Source organism: Zonotrichia leucophrys, chromosome 13 (assembly GCF_028769735.1).
Source record: "Zonotrichia leucophrys gambelii isolate GWCS_2022_RI chromosome 13, RI_Zleu_2.0, whole genome shotgun sequence".
NCBI classification, from domain to species: domain Eukaryota; kingdom Metazoa; phylum Chordata; class Aves; order Passeriformes; family Passerellidae; genus Zonotrichia; species Zonotrichia leucophrys.
Window position 1 is genome coordinate 10,835,709 of NC_088183.1, and position 19,123 is coordinate 10,854,831.

Here is a 19,123-nt window from a genome sequence, read left to right on the forward strand (position 1 = left end):
TGGAATTAGGAATCAAGAATTTTATTTCATGGTATGAACATGCTCCAGGGACACAATATTGATATATACAGTATAATGAATTAGCTTTAATAAAACAAGAAATAGTCAGAAATAAACAGAGTTAAAAAAACAATAAACAGAAAGACAAATTATACAGAGTAGCAGTTTTTCCCTCTATGCAGGCCTGGCTAAGCAGAACTGTGGAGAAAGGTGAAAGCTGGACATGTGCAGACAGTGTAGTCAGTAAAAGGCACTAAGGACCATTTCCCCTCCTCTTAAAGGATTAGGAACAAGTTAAATATTAAATAATTCATTTACACAACATTAAGCAAAAATCTCATTGTTAAGGTCAATGTTCTGGAATGAGGAGAATCTTCTGTTAGCAAATGCAAAGATGAGCACACACAGTGTATGTTATGCAAGATGAGTTTTGATAAATACCACAGAGCACATACTGACCCACAATAAGAAAGGCTGTATTAAACTCTTTAAAGTCCATATAAATCAAATCCTTGCCTTATTAAAACACATTATTGGCCCATGAGACATTCACAGATGGGCAGGCCTATAGAGAGGCCCCATGTGATAAATCCACAAGCCCAACTCCTGGTTTTGCAAGAAACTTCCCAGAACTTAACAGGTGAGCCCAACTGACAGGGCACATGACCATGAGGGTGTTCCACTTTATTTAAAATCCTCTTACAGAGCAAATAATTTGTCCTCCAAGCCTCTGCAACAGGAGATAACCAGTTTCTCCAATCTGCCAATTAAAGGTGTGCAAGAAATTACTTATTGTTTACCCCTGCTCCAAGGCTCACTTAAACATGGAGAGTACCAAGGTTTTCAGCAGCAGGACTATTATGTTAATTGTAAATTACATGCCTTTAAATCTGAAGCATTTTAAATATTTAAATATTTTAAATGGAGTGCCATGGTTCATAGCAGTACCTTGGAGGAACTGATACCTGTCAGGTAAAAGGATTTTTAATGGTATTTCTGAAAGCACAGTTCTGGTTAACTCCTGCAAAACCAGATCATTCAAGAAATGTTAGCACAAGATAGAACACAAAAAGGAAACAGAAGTTATCCCTGGTTCTGAGAGCTAGTACAGGCCACAGCTATGCATCTATCTGCTGGGACTCAGAACTGGAAGACTTTAAGCAGCATTTAAGCCATTTTCAGTCTGGATATTTTGATGAGAAGTATATATGTATGTAATAAGAGATAATCCAACTCTAGTCAAGCACATTTAAGATAAGGTCAGCTCTTCACAAGCAAAACCAACTACAGCTTCAATCAAGAAAGTTTCTGAGTATTTACCCCTAAATGACAGGCTAGAAAAAACAAATGCTAGTGTTTGCATCTGTATGTTGTATGAATTCAGGTGGCACTCCCCCCAACAGAGAGGGCAGCATGTTCTTCCAGGTCATGATCCTGAAAAAAACCCATTAAAAACACCAGGAAAAAGCTTACAACTTGTTTAGAATAGCACTGAATATATCCTTCAGAGCAAGATGTCCTTACAAGACCAATTTTAACTATTACAGATCCTGTCATAGACCCCAAGGTACCTCCAGATAACCATCATGACAGAAATAAAGGGAATTTGATGTCTTTAAGTACTTCACAGGAACTTTCTGGTAAAAGCAGATGTGGCTACTAGCAAGGACTCAAGTCACCTGAGGAGCTGCCTTGTTTTCTGTCACACTGAAGGACTCCATTTCCCCTGTGAGCAATCACAGCTTTTAATCCTCCAGGAACTAAGATGAGGTCACAGCTCATCCCTCCACCCTGCACAGGAGCTGCTGAGACACCCACAGCTGATGAGAGGAGTTAGAAAACACACACAGTCTGAAGGAGAGGCATTTTCTCTGTGACACAAAAGCAACATATTAAAGTGATATGTGTCTATTAGCAGCATAAATATCAAATAAAAAGAGCAGCCACCACAAATAAATGGTTTTTATCAGAGACCAAAAATTTTTTCCTCTCAGAGCACAGCCAGAGAGGCACACAGCATACACAGGAACACAGCACCAGCTAGGTCAGGGGATATTGTTCTGGGAAAATTGGACAATTCCTTCTGTTTTACTAAAGGAGAGAGAAATTTATCCTCAGTGGCCCAGTGCCTTGCAGCCAGGGATGAGGAAACAGAGCCACAGCCCCATGGCTGACACTGAGTCCTGGTGTTATTACAGCACCCTCCTTAAAGCATCTCAGCTGTTCAGATTACAAAACTACTCACAAAAATACCAACCCTGAAGCATAGAAAGCTGCCAAAGTAACACAACCTTAGAAGAAGGAAAAAAAGCTCTCTTCTGCCTTAATATCCAAGATCTCATTCTCCACAGTGCCAGCAGATCACAAACAAACTGATAAAAACAAAAGAACTATTAGACACCTATGGTCCCTTTTCAGCAATCTCATGTGTTTGTGTTTTTCCTACCCAGCTACTTTCTCTGTACAGCAAGACAGCAAAAAGGGAAAAGGACTGTGTATCCAACACATAACACAGTGTGTTAACAGCCACAGTGAGGAATATTAAATAAAAAGATTTGATGCTCTTAAAGGTTTGCAGCAACTACATTCAAACACAGATCAGTGCAACAGAGGACAACAGTGAAAGCTGCCAGTTATGTGCAAAGCAGGGCATAAGTCAGATTTACCAGCCTTAATTTCAGGATTTCATTAACTGTTTTGAACTAACACATCTAGCACTTAAACACACATCTAGAACCCTATTTTCTATACATTTCAACAAGGATTACCAACAAGTTTCCCTGCACAACACACTTAATAGATGGAATTTCACAACCATCAATCATACATACCATTTTAATATTATGTTAATATAACATACAATATACAGGCAACTAAGGAAAAATACATTTTTTTAAATAAAAAAATGATAGCCATGTCAAACTGTGCCATCTCTTGAATTCCATATTCTGGCCAAACCTTATACACTCACTGATTTTTACAGGAATTCTGACCAGGTGACACTACTGCAGCAGGGAGTCAATGACAGCTCCTGGCTTGGCCGAGCGTTTTCTGTTTGGAGAGCAGAAAGGAAAGGGAAAAACAACACCACACACACATCATTATGCTGTCTAGGAAGGACAGGGACCAGCCACATTTAAAGTCAAAACTACATGACATGACATGACTTCTCCATAAGCAAAACCAACCAAACAAAAAGCACAAGAAAGCATATGCTGAACTCTCCCCAAACAGCCCTCTCCTCTCCACTGGTACCAGTGTTTGCACTTGCACTGTGCCAGATTGGGTTAAACTGGGCCACCAAATGCAGCAAAATAAAGCAAGGAGCTGGAAGAGGAGAATGCAGCAAAAGAACACCAGTAAATCCCTAGACAAGTCTTTCTGGACAAGATTTAGTGTGCTAAAGAGACTTGGTTCTGTCACACCTGGCAACACTGAACTATACCATGCAAAAATTTTGTCCTTTGCCTTTTCATTAAGCAAATGTTTGAAGACTTGTGGTGAGTTTGCATATACAAACTTCAGCCTTCCCTTGGGTAAATCCCTCATTGCATATAAATACCACAGAGTTCTTCACCTTCTCCCTGTCTTGGGCCTGGATTTTCCTTTTGAAGTTCTCGGCCTCTCCAGCTTCATCAGAGATTGCCTCAAGCTTTCTTCAGTGTAGGCTAAGTAAACATGGGAAAGGTCCACTTCAAAGGGCTGGAAAAACACCAGAAAATCTCATCAGACAAATTAATTTTGAATAATTTTATACATTTATCAATGGTGCTTTCATGATACTCAAAGACTCATATCTTCAAAAGAAAAGAGACTGAGACTGTCAGCTGAGATTGGACAATTTGGCTCTAAATACAGAGCAGCAATCTCAGGCAGGACTTGGGCCTGTACAGTTCAATTAATTCAACAGTCACTCACATCTTTCTCTTTTTTATCCAGGACAGGTGTCTGTTTCCTCATGTTGTTCCCTGTATATGCGACACATTTCTGTAAGCAGAAATAAAGGTTTGTTAGCCAAGTCCACTGTTCACAGTGAAACTGACTGCAGCTTCAGCAGCTTCTTCCTGGGCTCAGTGAAACCCCTCAGAAGCTCATACCAACATTAACTTGTACACAAGCCAGGCAACCACTCTTACCAGCTGCCACTCTCCTATGTCTTCATTCCAGTGAACGTAGTTCTCAATCATTTCCTACAAAGGAGTCAGGACAGCGAGTGTTAGACTTGCACAACCTACCCTCCAGGTGCACTTTCCAGAACATACATCCTAAGGCCTGGGCAAGCTGCTTGAGAACAGTCTTGATTCCTTACAAGTTGTTCCTATCAGGACAGCTACATCCTGAGCAAAAACCACCCCCATGTATATCCTGAAGTCTACAGAAGAGAAAAATACCACTCCCAAACTGTATGTACTGAAAAGCCCCCTAAAGCATGGGATTTCCATTATGCCAACACCATCAATACAGCAGTAAGCAAACGCTGTAATACAGAATAAATGAAAACTATAAAAAGAATTTCCCTTTTCCCATTAAATAGTGTGCATTATATTTAAGCTCATTGTGAATTTTCTGTATACTGGAGTCACAAAGAATGTCAAAGATTTAAAAATCCAGTCTTTGTGTTAATAGCACAACTTCAAGCTAGTGGAAAACCAAAAAAAAAGACTTTGAACAGACCCACTGCATGGGCAGAGAGTGAATACACCAGTTAACAATGTGGTCAATGTGGTTTTCTTATTTTTATAAGCCTTTAGGAAAATATGCTGCAAGAGAACTGAAATGAGCACAGCACAACTCCTGCCCCAGGCTCAGGAGCTTTGCCCTCACCTGGTAGTCCTGAGGAATGAAGTTGTCTATGATGAGAATCTGAAGCCGCAGCTCCCTACTCAGCTGCCGAATGTTTTCCAGCAACCCCTCAATCTCTCTCTGATGCTCTTGCTGTAGATCTGCCATCTGAAAAGAAACCAGGCATTGAGAGGCATCAGACTTATCTTTAGACATGGTAACAGCATCTTTTGTCTGTATGAGGTTTTTGGAAAACAAAAGCAAATTCTGGTTATTAGTACCAGAATATCTCTGAACAATAAATCGTCTGAAAGATTTCAGCTCAGATGGCTGAAAACAACATTAAGTTCTCAGTTTCATAAACCCAGAACTGGCCTTCTGCCAAGCTGATTCAGCTGAGACTAGATGAAGAGCATGAGACAAGTTGCATCACTGGCAAGGTTTCAAGGAAAATCTCCGATCCCAAAAACCAAATGCATTTTTTATGAAACAGGAGCTCCAGCTACCAGCCAAAGATACACTGCTCCAGTGACTGAGGATGAGGTAACAAGGTCATCAGTCCTAAAGGACAGGCAGCTCAGAGCAGAGAAACCTTTGGGCTGCAGCAAAGCAGAACATGGGGCTGCCAAAAAGCAACTTGCATTTTGTTTCAGAAATAATCAGTGGTTTTCCTTGAAGGTCTTGATATCTTAAGGTGTCACACATAACCCTTCTCAGCCTGGCGTGGGGAAAAGCTCTACAGCATGCTGTTCTAAAGCTCCAACTCCAGACTTAGTATTTTTGAATTATGTGAGCAAAATGCACAGTACAGAAAAACATTTCTAAACATACAGCACATTTTCCAGCATTACAAAGCTGATGGCTTACCCTTCCCAGCTCTAGTGCCTCCCAGGACCACTGGCTGAGGACTTTAGATACTGACCTCTGACTTTGCAGCCATAAGCATGGTCCAAACTTTCTTCAGTTTTTTGGTTTTCCCCTGTGCTTCCTCCTGGAGGTTGGTGTACTTCTCCTCAATGTCCAAACGTTCTTGCTGTGGACAACATTTAGCACACACACACATTAACAATCACAGAAACTCCCTGCAACAGTATGAACAAGAGGAAAAACTACTTGAACAAACCAAGCATTTGCCAAGAGCACAGAGGCCTGGCTGAGGCAGGCTGGCTCAGACCTGCAGGAGCTGCACAGCCAGCAAGTGGCCTGTGGAGGGGTGGCTCCTGCAGTGCTCCCAGAGCAGAGCCCACCTGGGTAACACATCCTGGTGTGCCCTGCCATTGCAGCTGGCAGACAGCCACAGCAGACAGCCCACCTCCTTCTCCTCGAGCTCCTTGCGAAGCTGCTCCGCTCTCTTCCTTCGCTCCTCCAGCTCCATGTTTGATTCTTCTAAAAGCTTCTCTTGCTCCTCTGCTTTTGCCAGCAAGTCCACTCCTCCCACAATCACCTTTTTCTCTAATGCAGAGAGTTTCTCCAACAGGGACTGGTGCTCCTGCCTAGACAGACAGGTAGGTGTGAGACTTCCTGTCCTACCAGGCTCAGCAGGCATCAGGTCCAGCTTGGTTTTATAGCCCAGACAGCACTGACAGGGCTGGAAAAACTTGTCCTGCTGCTGAGGGCTTAACTGGGGGTGAGGTAGTGCAAGTGAAAGCAGCAAATTCCTCAAGCTCCAGCTCCCACCACTTTCTCTCAAGCAAAACCAAGTCAACAGAGAAGTGCCTCCCACAGCAAGTGACCTCCGTGAGGGGCTGAAAGCACCCAGTGACATCCCCAGGCTACTCAAGGCACCCTCTGCCCAAAAGGGCCCTGCCAGCACAGCAATGCCCAGAGGCAGCAGCTGAAATAGAGGGGAGTGAGCAGAGATCAAGGCAGCTGCTGAAGTGCAAAGCAGGAATGCTGGCTGCTGCTGGAGCAGTCTGTTTGCATGGCATAGTGTGACCTTAGCAGCTTTCTGGCTTCAGAACAGAGCACCCCTAACCCAAAATGCCATGCTTGTGGCTGTGCTGCAGGAAAGCTGGCCTCTTACAGAGCAGTACTGCTGCTCCTCACAGCTCTTGGGAGATTAATTTATGTTTCTAGGCTATCTTGCACAACTGAGTAAAGTTAAGAAAAGAAGTGGCAAGACGATAGAAGTTTCTCTTTCCCATATACTCTATGCTCTCAAAGCAGAATAAGCTCCTCTTTCACCTTGACAATAGCAAGGTGTTCACTTTCTGCAAAGTTTGACAGGCATCCTACATGCATCTCCAGATATCTGTATGATTAAGGAAGGAACAACCCACACAAACTGCTCAGAGCATGGTACTCACTGAGCTTTGAGCAAGTCTTTTTCTCTCTTCTCCAGTTCAGCTCTGGCTTTATTTCTTTCTTCTTCTTCCATATCAAGCTTAGTTTCAAGAGCTTTTCTCTCCTCTTCAATCTTGGCTTGCATCTCTACCATCTTATCAGGAGAAACTTTCTTTTTGCCTTTCAAACAGATATGGGGAAACAAGTTAGTTCACTGAAAAGTAAATCAAAATCTGTATCACAGCACTTTTTCCAAGTTCAGATTCAATACTTGCAATTAACAAAAATTTCATTAAGTAACAGCTTCAAAATGGGCAAAGCTCAGTCCTTCAAATCCCATTTTAAGATTGGCCAGTTGCCACCAGCTCCTACTGAGCAGCAATGCTGTGTAACTATCACTGGAACCTAATGTCCCCAAAATATAAAACATACAAAGAACACCTGGAGAAGGAACACTGGCTGAAGAGAAGCCCAATAAGGAAACCCTGATGTTCTAACAATGCACATCAGGCCACAGGACCCACAGCTACAAGAGCTCAGCTACCAAGAGTTACAAACTCAAAGTTCAGATTAGCATCTGCACCATTCCCCTCATTCACTGCCCTCCTTACAGGCTTATCCATTCCAAAGTGAGCTTGTAGATATTGTTAAGAAAACACTACTATGGAAATACAGAAATTCAGAACAGCCCTGTGAAAATCAGGCAACTAAAGAAACTTCTTGATGATATCTGGTCTATGTAACAGTGACTGCCCACAGATTTGAAAGCACCGAGTTGGCTCTGGCTCAATCAGCTGTGTCTTTACAACAGAACTGCCACAGCAGCACACCAGGTCCATGTCTTGTAGGGCTACAAAGGGAGTGGCCAGAGCAACTCACTGAACCTACTGACCTCAAGGATTAGTCCCAAACACCCCAAATTTGAAACAAAGTGTGAGACTGCTGCTCTAGAAAGCCACTCTGCAAGTCTTGAGCCAACTTTCATTGCAATCCCAGGAGTGCCTAAGGCAGGTGAACATAGAGATCCTGGGGGGTTATGTGGAATAAGAATGCATTTCCTCAAATCCACAATACCTAAATATCCATTTATTCACAAGTGAATTCCCAATTTTCTTGCTTTTCTAGACATGAAAAAACCCTACTCTGTAGAATCCAGCTGTACTTGAAACTAACAGGAGCCACTGACTGCCACCTGACTGCTTTCCATGGTGACACAATGCACAGTCAGAACACAGTCAAGGAAGCTGTTCAGTAAAAGGCTTCTCCTTCTCCAGTCTTCAAAAGACCCAGCTTCATTTATATACATGTATTTTGTTTATAATCATATACACATTATACACAAACACTCCAGCAAACTGTACTGCATATGTAAACATGCATGAACATATTTTCACATCTGCACATTCAGTTCTTCATGTGCACAAGAGCTTTAATTAATTTTGTTGCAAGGCAAGGACTTCACCACTACAGCAAACATCTTCACTGCCATCTGCTACACTTCAGAATCAGATAATAAGCACTTCTTTCTGGGCTTGTGGTGCAAAAATCTCTCCCTAATTAGTCTTTAAGTAAGAAGCTTTCTGGAAGTGCTATACAGAGCCCATCATACGAGATAAGCCAGATAAAGTCTTCTTATTATTAAGACACGGACCTATATATTCTCAGTTTAAGAGAAAAAGGTGAAGTGAAGCAAGGTGTAAGATCATTTTACAAGCTTTGCAAATGTAAGGAGGTGAAAATCAATTACACCAACCTGCTTGATCTTGCGTTAAGAGGAAGTAGAAAGCAAATCGCAGAGAGGCAGCGAACATAAAAAGAGGAGGAGAGAAAATGTTATTGCTTTGATCATTTTGGACAAAGATCAGCACCAGAACAAACAACAATTTCATATTCACGTTTCTAAGGTAGAAAATATGAGAATCATAACTAAAAACTCTTCTATTAGAGCAAACACTAATGCATCATGTTATGCTAAAGCAGAGAATGTGTCTGTGCTTCAGAGTGCTCTGCAAATCCAGGATATTCTTCAGCTCACTCTTGCATTCTTCTGCCCATTCAATGCAATGCTGGATCTAAACACAACATTAGGAGCCAGCTGCAAGGATCATGACCTAAGAAACAGTTAAAAGGGGTGGATTTCTCCTTCAATTAACAAACTTAATGCTCCCCACACTCAAGAGAGCCAATTCTATTATATTACCTGTAAAATATTAGCATCCAGAATACATGTTCTAAGTTTTAACCAAGATTTCCAAGCCAATTCTTTGCAAGATACAAGACAGTTGCACACAGGGAGTCTCAACACAAGATTTCTCCATGTAATTACACAGGGGATTAGTAGGTTAATTTGCAGTAACTGGTGCTTCCATAGAGGTATAGAGCCACTTTTGGTTATTCAAGCAAGCGCAACAAAAAAGGCAGGATAGGAAAGGGATAATGAAAGACACCACATGCAGGAGGGTCACACTAGAGGACAGTTAATATCCCAAACCACAAAAAGCTACACTTATCCCAAATGCCAAAAGCCCAGCACAACTTCCCCTGCAGAGCTGTCCCCAAAGCTGCAGGAGATGGGCTCATGCACCTGCTGACACATCAGCAGTTTGCTATTAACTGTCCTCATCCAAATAAAACAGGTTCCAAGCAAGCTTTAAAGGAGCAGGATTGAAGCAATTGGAATTCCCAGGCTACAGTCATAGGATCCACCAAGGGTCTCCCCCAGGTTGTGTTCCCTCTAACCCTGCTACCACCCTTCTCTGTGCTGAGGCTCTCCACTAACAGAGTAAAAGGGAGTGAACTACACAGCAATACTTCCCAGGGTCTCTCCACACGGGGAGGAGAGAGGAGTGCTTCTGTCCAGGATAAAAACACCAGGTGAAGTCCCCAAAAGCCAAGTCCCAAAATGTGATTTGTTTCCTCAGTTCTCACTGACTATGGGTTTTTACAGGCACAGTGACCTCTCTGCCCAGGAGCAGCCCAGACTTTCCTTACTACTAGACCAAAATCTGGATCTTCTGTTCCTCTGAACTAAGTCCCACAGAGATCAAGAGCTTAGTATTATGGGGCACTTAACCACCAAGGATATTTTTTAAAGTATCTGCAAAAATAAAGCAAATCAACCAAGCATTGCCACATTTTCTCTCCTAGTATAAGCCTCATGATTGATTGCTCTCCAACATTAATTCTGAGAAGGCAGAGTCCAATATAATACAGAATACATATCTAGCAGTCCTTTTCATGAATTCATATTGTAGCAAATCCTGTAAAAATTTAGCTCAGATTTTTCCCCCTGTATTTTAAAAGGTGCATTTAACACAAGCTGCAAACTGGATTTTTTTAACCTGTTATTTCTCAATTATCTTTAAATCTGGCTCAAGCAGCCTACTACATTGTTTCCTATTCTCTCCCATATCTGGCTAACAATGTGCACGTTGAGTAACTGTTTCAAGCATGGAAGCAGCAAAGGAAAGGCATGCTTTAGCAGAGTTACAGCTTGAGGTTTATCTTTTCAACAGACAAAGCAGGGAAAAGTGCAACATTGCAAAATGGAGTGTGCAGATTATGGAAAGGCCAAAGCTTAAAGGACTTAAGAGCTCCCACTCACTAGTGAAGGACTTATCCAGAGGTTTCTCTATGACAGAGCATGTGGAGTCTGAACTACTGCTGCTGCTACTGCCTGGAAAACAGAAATGCGTCCCACAGAAAAACCCAGAGAGGAAGAAACATGCAGATGGGAAGTTAGTTCTGAAGGAAAGAAACCCAGAAGAGCCAGCAACCTAGTTCAAAAAAAGCACAGGTTCCCATTAGGAAGCACTTGCTAGGATCCCTCCCAGACTCAGCTTGCAAAGCCACCGTGTCCCAGCACAAAACTGCATGCTCAGAAAGACATTTCAGTTAAAACCCCTCTTAATCAGACCACAGCTTAAAACAACATGCCAAGGCAGCTTCCTTTCCAAGCAACAACAGCAGAGAACACCAGATCATAGTGGAGAAGGCTGTGGATATCTGCCATAGCAGAGGATTCAGTGACCATGAATCCTTTCCAGTCTTACACACATAGCAATGTGCACTTCTCACTCTGGAAGGCAGAATCAGCTTACACAGGGACAGTCAATGTGTACTCCTGTGAAGCAGCTCCCTCAGGGAACTTAACTAGAGTAACTTCTCTGGGAGTTGAATAAGTCAGCTATTCACCCTCTACTCTTTCCAAGCAGCACTGTGAAGGTGGTCTCCTCTTGGGAGGAGATTTGGGCAGGAGATTTGGAGACAGTAGTCAAGCTTTCCACTTCTAGAAATAACCAAAAGGTGAAAAATGAACTTGTTACAGCTATCCCCAAAGGCATGGCAAAAGTAATTTATGCCTACTTGGACAGACACCAAAATGAAGAGTACACCTCAAAGCAGGAATGCTTTAATAGAAATTTTTTTCAACATATGTGGGTGCTTCAGGACAGGAAGGCAGTTTGAATGTCAAAATAAGTTTAGTAGAGAAGCTGGAACTTGGGATGTAGCACTGGGTTTGATTTCTCTACTATCCACAAGGAATTACCAGCAGGGTTCTAGGAGAAAAGCAAGCTCCCAAGAAGCCACAGCATCCCATGGTACAGTGACCTGCAGTTCCAGGTTCAGCAACATTCCCTGGAGTTTAGATTGTACACAGCAGTTTAACACTGATGTGGGACAAAGGAAACTCCACCATGAGATTTTCAGACTGCTCCCAAAAAAAGCATGTGCAGCTCCATTAAGCTTTTCAGTCAGCACAAAGACACCCAAAGGTCAAGTTTTCCCTCTATCAACATAAAACAGGACACCAGTAGAGTCAACTACCGAAGATCTGTAAGACAGATGAATCCTTTGCCTAAACCACAGCCAGAATTCCCCTCCAATCATACCCATGGCTATAAAAACCACACCTGCCTACAAATGATCTTTGGTGTCTTCTTCCTCCCACCTCTGTAAGCAGGGGAAGTTCCACACCACCACAAGCCATACGCAGCCACCTTGCGGCACCCGGGGAGCACCACAGAGATGATGTCAGGACAAGCACAGCTACCCAAGTGGAAGCAGGAACTACACAACAGCTAACCCGAGTGGAAGCAGGAACTACACAGCTCTGGAGCTGTCCCTCTGACACACGGCACCAAAGGCCTTGGTTTCTAGGAGAGGCATGATAATTGCAGCGGCATAGGGCATCTCACAACTGCTCTAGTCCCTGCCTGGCTCTGGCTACACCTCCTACAGCAGCCTGTGGGTAAGAGGACACTGGTGGCACTGACAGGAATCTCTGCTGCCTTACCCCGCCGTTTCTTCCGCTTCTCCTCTCCCATCTCCCCATCGTCATCCTCCTCCTCAGAATCGCTGGTTTCAGAACCGGAGATCTCTTCCCCTAAAAGAAAAGAGTGGGTTTTTATCAAAAGCTTTCCTTCACCTTGTATCAGCTTGTTATTCTGACAGCAGCATTTATCCAAACACAGTAGTGCCTGACATCAACTTATGAGTACTTGCAGAAGTCCTTAACTGTTGCAAAAGCAGACAGCTTGCCATGGCTCAGGAAACTTCAGGAAAATCAAGATAAGCAACTGAATGCTGTGATGTCAGTGTGAATGTATAAAGTTCAAGAGACTACTTTTTATGGAAAATAGAGCATCTTTGCACAGCTGAAGCTATGAAGTTTTCCTAGCAGGATTCTACCATACCTTCTCTTCCACCTTACACTTCCATCTGAGAGGAAATAAAAAGAAAGAAGCATTACTGACCACTTCCTACTTCTCCTGAATGGGGCAGACAACAAACAGCAAATCATGCTGGAGTTACTGCTACAGCTGTTCTGTGAGTACCTCTGGAGAGAGATGTTGTGACATCTGGTCACTGTTTAGCAAGCATCCCTCTAGCAGGGTCACTCCATATTGATGGACTAATAAGAGACATGAGGCTATGAAGTTACATGTCTTAAAGAGGCTTCTTGTTGCCCTACAGTGTTTAGAAACCCAGCTCCAGCTCCACAAATTTGGTTCAGTTTTCCTTTGATAAATGCATTCCTCCTCCCCAATCAGAGAAGTGTGATCTGTTATTACAGTTCAGTTTAATTCCCTATACCACGTCAGTTGTGCTTGCTAGGGAAACCCAGGAAAATCCGGGCACAATGATCCCAGCCCAGAGGCCACCACTCACCCTAGTGCCAAGTGCCACCTAGTGGGAAAGCTGGACCCCCACGAGCAGCCTTAGACACCTCCCCTGGCATCCAGCAGGGCAAACAAAACCAGAACAGCGACCTGCACCAGCAGCCAACCTCATCTGATACATATTCAAGTAGCAAAGAATGTTTCCATTCAAACAGAACAAGCATAGTGCAGAGACGAACACAAGGGGGAAGGAGAGTCTCACCTTCTTCCAGTTTTTTCTTGAGCTCTTCAATTTCCTTTTGGAACTGGCGGAGCATAGCATCCTTGGGATCCTCGTTAATCCTGGCCTTGTTCTTTATGTTCTTGGCTCTGTTTGCATACCTGAGAGTGCTGATGGTCTCATCGTAGTTGTAGTCTGCTGGTCCAATGTTTGCACACTGCAACACACGGATGACAGTGTCAGAGCCAGCACAAGGCACTGCAGGAACCCAATCCCAGCTCTGACAGTCTCACACTGCTACTCTTACCCAAGCTTTCCTGCTGCTTCTACACTGATGCCACTTTTGACTACCCAAGCACAGGTTCTGTTTGATCTCATGCATGTATGTACCCATGTGCTGTGTTTAGAACCTCACCATACAGAGGCAAAGAGAAAAGATAGAAAGAGATGCACACAGAAGGTTCTCTAAGCTGCAAACAGCTTAGGATTAGTGAGGTAAATGTCAGGCCGTTCAAGTCACTATGCCATCCCTGCAAAAATGCAGCCCAATAGCTGGAAGTGGAAAGGGCATCTCTTAGCTCACCATCATGGTTTTGGAGTTGCCCCCCAGGGAGTCCTGCAGCAGCCGGGTGAGTTTGGAGTTACGGTAGGGCACGTGGGTGCTCTTGCCATCCACCAGGGCAGAGATAACATTGCCCAGCGTGGAGAGGGAGAGGTTGATCTTAGTGGCTTCCTTCAGTCTCTGCCCTGTGGCTCCAGTTTTTGTCTGTCTTTCAGAACCCTGCAAAGGGAACATGAAGCAGGAGTTAAAACAGATCCCCTAATACATCTCCCTCCAAACAGGATCAGCTATACAGCAATCTTGCTAGCAGCCATGTCACTAACCACTTCATCCACTATTACAGAACCTGGCTAAGTATCACAGACATTGTTAAAGAGACAAGGCAAACAAGTCTTTAATAGAAGCCTTCAGTGCCAGGAAATTCTGGATTGCTTAAAGCAATGCAGCTGGGAAAATGGAGATTCTCCTCCCCATGAACAAAAATGTTATGAGAGGTCAGCCAGCAGTTAGAAGGCACCCCAGCTGGAGCTGCCAACTGCCATCTACAGCCCTTCCTATCAGCAGAGAAAGAGCAAACAGCAACACTGCAATTATTTTAAAGAGTTTCATAGAGCATCCTATATACACATCATGTAAATAAGTTAAAATGCATTTAAGTAAGTTGAATGCCTTTAGTCTCACTTTTTTGCATCCTCCCCAAGGAAAGGTACCTCAGTGTAAATCTTGGGCTAAAGCCATGTTTTACCAGCACAATTACATGGTTCAAAGTGTGACACTGAGGGAAGGAACCTGCAAGTGATGAACAACATGGTCACAACCCTCAGGAAAAACCTCAGCAACCCAAATCAAGTGTCTTGCCAAAGAGCTGGCTGGTCCTACTCACAGCAAGGTCAACGAGGTGCAGCTTGCCCATGCGCACGTGCATGTTGCCATCCACGCCCTTCTCGCTGCACTCGATGGTGATCGTGAAGATGGCGTGCGAGCGAGAGCTGTGCTCGTTCATGTTTGTGGCACCAACAGAACCTTTCAACAGAGGAAAAACCAGTGATGTCTTCAGAGTTAATCACATCTTCTAACTCTTCCTGCTCTCTGAGGAGACTCATTCCCACCTCTTTACCCAACCCTGTATTTCAGAAGATGGCAGAGGGATGCTCAGACTCAGCAGCAAAGTCTGTTCTTGGGCACTGAAGTTGCAGTGCACTTCCAGCCTGGACTAGAAGGTCCTGCAGCCTGCTACAGCTCTAAGCCAACCACAGACTCCCAAGACCAGCAACTGTCCTCATCTGTTTACAGATCAATAGCTTAAGGGGTTCATAGCAGATCCCTGAAAACAGTTGTATTTTGGGAAATAAGAACACAGCAATCCATGCCAAGGGGAACAGGAATCAGAACTTTAAGTCATTAAATAATCTGAGCTTAACTAAGAAGTTTTCCAGCACATAAATTACCTCCCACTTGCAGCACAGGGCTGATGTTCATCCTGATCAGAACTGAAGTGGAAAAAGGACCAAGAGATACACAAGCAGTTCTGACAACACTGACTGCCCTCGTTGCATCCTCCCTTTGCTGATCCCCACTGGCACTGGCCACTGTGGGAAGCACAGCCTTCTTTTCCTGGCCCTGCACTAAAGAGGCATGGGAGGAGATCCCCTTTGTGTTCTGTTCAGCCAAACACTATTCCCAGAAACAGAACTAGGACCTCCTACTGTGGTCTGGCAACCAGACCTTTACTCTGTCTGAGCTATAAACCTGCCCACAGCAAGGCTACGTACGGTTCTTGTGGCCCAGAGTCATGATTCTGTCCATATCATCTGCATTGTTTACAACATAAGCTGAAAGGTCTTTGATATAAACTCCCACATCAGGTCTCTCTTTCACCTAAGGGAGAAACAGTTCAGACTGAGCATCCCTAGGAGATCCCCCACAGCAATTCTAAAGATACTGTAACAGTATAATGGTTTATTCCTCCATTTTCTGGCTTGCACATAAAACAATTCACTTAGAGCAGACAAGGAATAAAGACTCATGCATGACAATATGCTACAGTTTTCCTCTGTAAAGACAGGATTTTAAATCCCAGTCTCCAATTCTCAGGATTGCTGAGGGGCATTCAGGGTAGAACTGCAGGTATGAAATTGCCTCAGGTGGAACAGCCAATCTGTGCAACTGAGCAAGTGGAAGAGATTTAAGGAAGCCAGCAGTGGCACCCAGCTATTGCATTGCAAGGGAAAGAGAACTGCTGAGGAGCCCAACATCCCACTTCCCTGCAAGTGCTTCTCTGAACTTGAAAACAGAATATTGCTCTGATTCAAAACAAACAGCACATTCAGAAGAGGAGGCTCACCTCTAACCTCTGTGTCTGGTCCTTTCCCAGCAGGTCCCGCACTTCCTCATTGTAAATTTCCAGGTAAGAGACACGAACTAAAAACCTGCAGATGAACAGCTGGGTAGCTCACTTAGCAAAACACTTGCTGAAGTCCCACAAACACAGTCAGAGAATGCAGAGAAAACACTGAAAGACCAACACAGTCCTGCTGTCCCTCAAGAACTGCCTAAGTAGCAGCCTTTCATCTTGGGAGAAGGACCATTTCTGTTGTCATTGTCAAGGTCAGGCTCCTGCTACACATGGACTCACGTTAAAAACCAAAAACAAAAACAGAAGCAGTCAAGGGAAGGCACTTACCTTGTATCCCCCTCTGCCTTGGCAATGTGACCAAATATATGGGCAAAGGAATTGGGAATGATGCCTCTGAGCTCAGGAACTGCTCGGACCCCTTCCATGGTGAAGGTTTTGCCTGTTCCAGTCTGCCCATATGCAAAAATAGTACCTGAAGGATAAGATAAAAAAAGAAACTTTAAGAAGTTGAGTCTTCTCTAAACTCTTAACTGCAGTTTTACTTCATCCCTTCTTAGCCTGATAGCACCAAACATCTCTATTTTCATGGAGTTAAAATTTTCCACCCACTCCAGTAGCTACTGGAATACAAGGCTGGAGTAACAGAAATGCTGGGCAAACAGCACCTATCTGTTGCTTAATCCAGCCTGCAAGAGGTCTAATAAAAAAGTCAGCTTGTTTTAAAAGTGCAGAGTGACTAAAGCATGGAATGCTAGTACACTTCAGTTCCACTGGGTACTGAAATTGTACAGTGAGGAGCTGCTGAGAATCCTGATAATGACATAAGTACATATCTCTTCCCAAGAGAGGATAAAGGATAACAACATGCAGCTAAATGACCTCAAAGGAGTCTCCTTCATCACCCATCTACCACTCTTAATGACAGCAGTGGGAACAACCACAGAGCACTCAGAACAGCCAGTGCCTTCAGGCTATTTCAAGTTAGAGGCCACAACAGAAATGATCTCGTGCTACAGCCCTCAGAAGGTGAAACTCCCTCACACAAGATCGGCAGGAATTTTAACAAGGCAAAGAACAGGAGACAGGATGGGATCCTTCCTTACAACAAGGGACTTACCATTGTATCCCTCTAGGACAGAATCAATAATTGGTCTTGCTGTTAAATTATAGACATCCAGCTGTTTACTGTCTGGTCCAAACACTGTGTCAAATGTGAATGTCTTAGGAGGCTCATTGGATGAGTCAGTTTTGTGGACAGTGATGGTTCCCCTCATCTCATCCACATTCACTGCCATTTTGTAGCCCGTGGTCTTCTCCCGGTCATTGAGCGGCCGGCAGCGCACAACCACCTTGACATTGTCACAGCTCTCCGGCCTGTCCGGCTTCTCAGCCTTGTTAATCTGTAATCATTCAAACAAAAATACACAGCCTGTAACACCAGTGTGAACACAGAATCACAGAAGGGTCTGGGCTGCAAGAAACCCAGTTCCACCCCCTGCCATGGGCAAAAACACCTTCCACTGGAGCAGGTTGCTCCAGCCTGGCCTTGAACACTTCCAGGGATGAGACAAGCACAGCTGCTCTGGACAGCCTGTGCCACAGCCTCACCACACTCACAGGGAAGAATCTCTTCCTAATAGCCAATCTAGCCCTGCCATTTCCCACTATAAAACTACTGTGTGTTTAAGCATAAACACTGATGCATCAGCTTGGGCAGATACATCTCCAGCAGATCATGAACTTGGAGACTTAAAACCAGGACTGGTTTACAACTAAAGCTGACAGAATAACGCACTTATTCAGGCAATGGGATCTTCTTCGGCTGGCCAACATGGAAACTGAATAAGTAAACCTTGCGCATTTCACATTCAACATCATCTAAGAATTTTTTTCAAGAATCAATTTCACCTTGCAATCTGCAAGAAGTTTGCTGGAATTCAGTGCATCCACGACATTCTTTTTCAGTAACACTGACTATACACTCTCAAACCCCACAGAGCACAGAACCAGATACCAGGGAGTGCTGGCTGAAGGGAATTCATTCCAATTACAACCCTCAGCATACATACTTAAGTTTAATCCTTTAGAATACCTGAATGTTGTATTATAAAACCTCACATTCATTTTCTTTCATCTAGTTACCAAAACAAATTTTGAAGCACGGCTGATGAATGTAGTTAAGAGACACTCCCGTGGGCTAGAGGTGCTGCAGCTGAGCGTTTAACTGCTCCTAGAGCAGCTACGCTGGCTGTCAAGCCGAAACAAACCCTTTCCAAGCGCCTCTCCCTGCAGCTGCCACCTGCCCCCATTCCTCTCAGGCCTCAGCAGCGGCTTTTGCGTCCTGCTGAACGCAGAGAGCGGCTCAGCCCCGCTTGAGCGGGGGAGGGACGGCACACGAGGCGCCAGCCAAAACCGGCAGCGGGATGTGGGTGTCACCACGAGCCCCCGGGATACGGGACGGGACCCTCCGGGGCGGCCGGACCGCCGCTCCCCGCTGCCAAGGTGCCGCCGCCGCCGCCCCTCATCACCCCCGGCCCGCTCGGCCTGACAGGCACCGCCCGCCCTGCGCCTCCCGCGCGCACATGGGCACGGAGCCGACGGGCTCTGCGAACCCCGGGCGCGGCGGGCGGCGGTGCGTAGTGCCCGGGCAGCCCCGGGGGCCGCACCCTGCGTCCCCCCCGCATCTCACCGGCATGGCGATGACGATGGCGGCCGCGGCAGCCCGGGCCAGGCGGCAGCACCGCGGAACAATAACAGCACCGCGCCTGCGCGCCCCGCCCCGCGGCCGGCCCCCGCGC

The 19,123-nt window shown here is 44.7% G+C and overlaps 1 protein-coding gene across 2 annotated transcripts; it reads right to left on the reverse strand.

Annotated features, from left to right (window-relative positions):
- On the reverse strand, nucleotides 1-19,123 carry KIF3A (kinesin family member 3A). 2 transcript variants are annotated; one of them, XM_064724688.1, is made up of 19 exons: nucleotides 19,015-19,123; nucleotides 17,443-17,725; nucleotides 16,653-16,797; nucleotides 16,314-16,398; nucleotides 15,742-15,847; nucleotides 14,853-14,992; nucleotides 13,991-14,188; nucleotides 13,450-13,624; nucleotides 12,362-12,451; nucleotides 10,670-10,741; nucleotides 8,819-8,827; nucleotides 7,089-7,245; nucleotides 6,095-6,275; nucleotides 5,705-5,815; nucleotides 4,825-4,950; nucleotides 4,137-4,190; nucleotides 3,919-3,987; nucleotides 3,578-3,702; nucleotides 1-3,051 (listed from the first exon to the last, which is right to left on the reverse strand). In XM_064724688.1, exons 1-19 carry the CDS (start codon nucleotides 19,018-19,020, stop codon nucleotides 3,003-3,005), a joined length of 2,181 nt encoding a protein of 726 aa, XP_064580758.1. In that variant the 5' UTR covers nucleotides 19,021-19,123; the 3' UTR covers nucleotides 1-3,002. The 2 variants fall into 2 exon arrangements, with proteins under 2 accessions (XP_064580758.1, XP_064580757.1); XM_064724687.1 differs by lacking the exons at nucleotides 8,819-8,827; nucleotides 10,670-10,741.

What these genes read in the sequence shown, in the direction of transcription:
- KIF3A (XM_064724688.1), bottom strand. An exon ending in ACCAGACACAGAGGTTAGAG is followed by an intron (nt 15,848 to 16,313) that starts GTGAGCCTCCTC and finishes TTTCTCCCTTAG; the next exon opens with GTGAAAGAGAGACCTGATGT. An exon ending in GAAGCGGAAGAAACGGCGGG is followed by an intron (nt 10,742 to 12,361) that starts GTAAGGCAGCAG and finishes TCTGTTTTCCAG; the next exon opens with GCAGTAGCAGCAGCAGTAGT.